This window comes from Morone saxatilis, unplaced genomic scaffold, assembly GCF_004916995.1.
Source record: "Morone saxatilis isolate NCDOM2014 unplaced genomic scaffold, NCSU_SB_2.0 Contig1, whole genome shotgun sequence".
NCBI lineage: Eukaryota > Metazoa > Chordata > Actinopteri > Moronidae > Morone > Morone saxatilis.
Genome location: NW_023339651.1, coordinates 11,873,917 through 11,878,804, shown reverse-complemented (window position 1 = coordinate 11,878,804; position 4,888 = coordinate 11,873,917). Strand labels below are relative to the sequence as shown.

Below are 4,888 nucleotides of genomic sequence, written 5' to 3'. Positions count from 1 at the left end.
ACACACACACACACACACGTTCCACTTCAGAGGGAGGCTCACCCTGAAGTAGGCCAACTGAAGAGCTATCTGAATGAAGGCATCTGGACTGACTCGACACTTCTTGACCTTTCCTTTGCCAAAGTCTCGGAAGGCAAAAACATGGAAGTCCACATCGTCAGCCAGGGCCTGCGCCACCGCCAGAGACTGGGAGATCTGCTCCTCACACTGAGACAGACACACAAACAGTTAATATCAACTAGACTGAGATACCGATAACCACTGCATTGTGGTTTCAAAAGAATAAGCCACGCTTCTCTATAGTTACAAATAATTCAGCTTTTTTTCCTGCCCCTTTTGTCACATCAACATGAAGTGTATGTTTCAATTGGCCAGACTCTTGTCTTTTCAATCCAAATTAAATTTTAATTTATTGAATTTATTTTAGATCACAAATCGCCCCACCCTCTGTCCTTAGACTCTCGAATCGATGTGGTCACATACAATTCATTCAATTTGTGTGTTTACAACTGAAACAGTAAACAGTTTGACTTTTTTGCAAATACGTTATTCACTTTCTTGTTGTGTTACTGGTGGATACCACTATCATGTTTGTATTGTATCCCAAATATAAGGTTCAGCAGCTTAGCTGGAGTGTTGTCGTTAATGTGAAGTTGCTAGGCAACAGGCAGGGACTCCAGGTTACTTTCTGTTTTTGAGTTTGTATACAGATTAATGAACGATGAGATGTATCTTGCTCCTAAATTAAATTCTTAAGGGGCTAGTACATGTACTTGCTGATCTTTAGACAGAGCCAAGTCACTTACTTTTGGTGTTTATGCTAAGCTAAGCTTACCACAGATCATTTTATCAAACAGTTGAACCACTAGTCTAGCAGTCCAACACTGTTATTAATGCTTGGAAATGTTATATGGTGTTACAAAGCTGACAACTCGTTTCATGCTACGGTACCTACATTTAAATTTGAAATAGTTCAATTGGGAGTATTGGTTCAGTATGAGCATAATGTGAATTATGATCTGATGGTGATTAGCCAAAGTAGTGAAGGAATTAAGGGAAACGTGAGAAGGGATAACTAACTTCTGGAGGGATTTCCCAGTTCAGCTTCTGTGGTCGTGGTAGTGATGAATCCACTTCTCCTTTGCAGTGACCCTCTGCATTGTAACCGAGCTGGAAACAGTCGGTGGCCAAGGTATACTGGAAAATACAAAAATTCAAAGTGATGGTCTTTTTTCAGAACCAGACCACAGTGTGCACCCTACATTCATTGCATGTTCCTTACCTCCCATAAGTGTGATAACACTGGTGCATCGGCCCACGAGTGCTCTGCGTTTATGCCGTTCTTTCCATTCTTGAAGTAAACAACTGAAAAGGACTTGTCAAACCACCTGCATGACAGCAAGATAATGATTGAAGGCTGTAGGGAAAACTACAATATTTCAACATTATAAACTAATTTACCTAATTGCATGTTCACAAGACAATGATCAGTTTAGTGTAAAATTACCTGTCATAGCATTTCCCATGCAACAAGGATTTGGCATAGCAATCTAAACTAGCTGCCGGGTCATCTCCCATCATGCCCTGTTCATCATCATCCAAGGTCACAAAGAAGGCGGCTTTCTCAATGCAGTCCAGAGAGCGTTTATTGACCCCACTGCTGAAATACTTTGTCCTGGCTTTAGCCCATGGAATTCTGGGAAACATTTCAGAGACAAATGATGACATTAAATTAAGGCTGCAGTGTGCTGTATGGTCAATGTGATCTAAGCCCTGGTGGCTTCGTCAAACTAACCTATCTCCAGCGGTCAGGGCACCGAGATTGGCTTCTCCTTTGGAAGGAGGTGCAGGGTCATCGAGGATCCTCTGAATCTGGAATTCAATCTCCCTGGGGCACAGGAGTCTGCCTGCCTGGTACACCCTAAGACGAAAGTAGCGACCCCTGTGGTATACCGCTATGTAGTCGCTGTCCTGCCAATGCTGCACAGAGTCTTTGCACGTAAAAAAGCGCAGAAAAGAGAGGTAAGTGTAAATGTTTTTATATTTGTATTTTCTTTTTGGTGGCTTCTGGGGGCACTTTTATTATTCTAATAATATTATTATCGCCTTTAATTGATGGTGACAGCGGAAGAGTGGCAGGAAAGGGGCTAAACAGAGAGAGAATGACACCAAGCAAAGGGCCACAGGTCGGAGTTGAACCCATTGCAGCAGCAGCAAGAACTCAGTCTTGGTACCAGGTGAGCTATCAGGACCCAAGACCCTAATTGTATATATTTTTAAACAACTTTTTAAGTTTTAAAACTTGACAACTGTCTACACTTCTGCCTGTACTATTATGTGAACAGGCTGTCAGCTCAAGTGTCAGAATCAGTGCACTAGCAAAAGTTTAACTTCCCACAGCAAATACAGCTGAGGTGTTCTTGAGCGAGGCACTTAACCCCTAACTCGCTCCAGTGAAGTTACTCACTGGCCACAAACTGATTATATTTGCACTGGACAGCTATCAGATTAAATAGGTTTGAATATATACATTCTTGGACAACAGGAACCCTCCTTGTACCTTTCACTAGAAATGGTTAAGAACAAAAAAAAACAAAAAAAAAAACAACCACAACTCAGCATCTGTTGCCAAAATAAATAGTTCATTGTTGGATGTTACATTAAGTGATATGAGAGGGGTGTTGTGTGATTTGACTCTACAAGTCATACTAAAAAGACTACTAAATTCAGACGAACAGTGAAACGTCTTTAACTTCACAATTCTTTTATACCGACTTAGCCTACCTTGAGTACTAGGATGACTCTAAATGCTTACTGAAAACAAAGACTGTTTTGATGAGTACAAGGAACATTTACTGTATATGAGACAGGGATGTGTCTTCCGATTTAATCATACACAGTAAAATGTTAAGCATATTTCTATTATATCGGCATCTAAAACTAGAACTGGGCCAGAAATGTGTAGAAATATAAATACTACCTGTTAGTGTTCCAGGGATTCGACAAGTGTCAAACATCCGCTCAAATTGATAGGAACAGCAGGGAACTGCAGACCTCAACAACCACTGAGCAGGATAAAGGAGGATGGGCAAGTACAAAAAAAAATAAGGGAGAGAAAGAGAGGAAGCAAAAAGGACGATAGAAAACAAATATAGGAGAATGTTGGAATGAAACAGACAGAGAAGACAGAGAAGAAAAGATGAGAAAATAAAATGTGTGGGCAGAAGAAAATAGACATTAGTTAGAGACAGACCCTTTCCAGAAAACCAAGACAGACCTGAGATGAGACCAGAAGGCAAGAGGAGACAGATGAGAGATGACAGGACGGGCTGTACAGCAGACATATTATGACTCAGTGAATCACGATGCCTTGCTTGAGACCACACACGCTCACACACACACACACACACACACACACACTCACACAGTCTTTCACACAATGTTCGATCCCACACTCAAACTCCAGAGGGTTCAGACACCTTCAGTATGCCTCATCATCTCTGAAGCAGTGGTGTGTTAGCTTTCGTTCACTATGAAGTCAGAAACTTGTGCGGGCCCTCTCGTTGAAGTTAACTGCTCATGTTCAGATGGTATCATGTATCATATTATCAGCGATGTGTAAAACATCACGTCGCCACAGTGTGTGTACATGTCAGTCTCTTTACCGGTCTCCTCTCCAGGAGTGCGTGTGGTGTTGAATATCCTCTCACACTGAGCTGCACACAAAGGAATACCAGCGCCTGGTATACGACTCTGGGAAACGGAGAGGAGAAGGCGAAGGCAAGGGCATAGGGAGAAGAACAGAGGAGAGCAGTGGAGGAAACGTAGAGTCAAGCAAAAAAAGAGGGAGAATGTTTTTTTGTTTTTTTTAAAGAGTGAGAGGAAACAAGGAGGGTAAATAAAGAGAAATCAAGCAAGCGAAAGAGGTTGAAAGGAGTACAAAAGGAAACGGTGAGAGATGAGCATGGTATGAGAACATGAGGGAAATGTCTTTACGTAAACATGAAAACTACATAAACGAATGGAGATGCACATTCTGTCTACAATAAACAGTCAAGACACACAAACACTCTTGGATGGATGTTATTCACACAGTCCTAACACCTACTGATGGTCTCATAACGTTTGTACTGTAATTATATGTATTTTGAATGTTCCACAAAGAAATCCCAATGTCTCAAAATTTGAGACATTTGATTGACAAGTCTTGTTGCCGTAGCTAAGAGACTTGAATCATGAACGCCTCCGTGTATATGGAGCAGCTGGGGTTGACTGGTGGCTACACTCACAGGTTTAATCTCTTCTTTGTTGAGTTTGCGGCGGTATAGGAAGAACGCATAAATGCTGTTGCCTGCTCTGGCCGCCTGGATGGGTGTGGGTGTCACATACAAGAAGTCCTGGGGGAGAGAACAAACAAAGACAGGAAGTTAGGAGGAGGACTAATGTGAGAGATTATTATCCAAATAAAATTATCTGTAGGTAGTGATAGACTTCTATTACTCAGACACTATTGCTATGTTTGCTGTGATCACAAAACTAAGGATTGTTTATGTAAGGATTTTTAGAAGACATATCTTAAACATATTCCGATTGCTGTGTGTGTGGATTTATAAAAAGGTAAAAAGAGCACCTGTCTTAGTCTAACAAGCAGTAATTATATCCATATTTTTTCCACCTCATGGCAACCAAACCTAATGATTTGCAGAATGAATCCAAATGAGTCCAAAGTGAGGACTACACCATGTTAGACCAAACATTTCTTACACCAAGAAGATTTTCATACCATGCCATAATAGTTACTGTTGACCATTAACGGGCTCCGTCCACGTAGATAGACATATTCCTCCCACCAGTCACTAACCTGAAGAATTACACACACACACACACA

General features: G+C 41.3%; 1 protein-coding gene across 1 annotated transcript in view; it reads right to left on the bottom strand.

The window, feature by feature from the left end:
* The window catches only part of LOC118328594 (carnitine O-palmitoyltransferase 1, liver isoform-like), a gene marked incomplete in the record, with an annotated part of 13,068 nt that overhangs the window by 1,143 nt on the left and 7,037 nt on the right, over positions 1–4,888 (bottom strand). Inside the window, 8 exon segments of the mRNA XM_035662383.1 lie at positions 43–207; positions 1,081–1,197; positions 1,283–1,388; positions 1,508–1,696; positions 1,796–1,991; positions 3,666–3,753; positions 4,290–4,397; positions 4,784–4,861. Of these exon segments, the coding sequence (XP_035518276.1) occupies positions 43–207; positions 1,081–1,197; positions 1,283–1,388; positions 1,508–1,696; positions 1,796–1,991; positions 3,666–3,753; positions 4,290–4,397; positions 4,784–4,861 (1,047 nt within the window).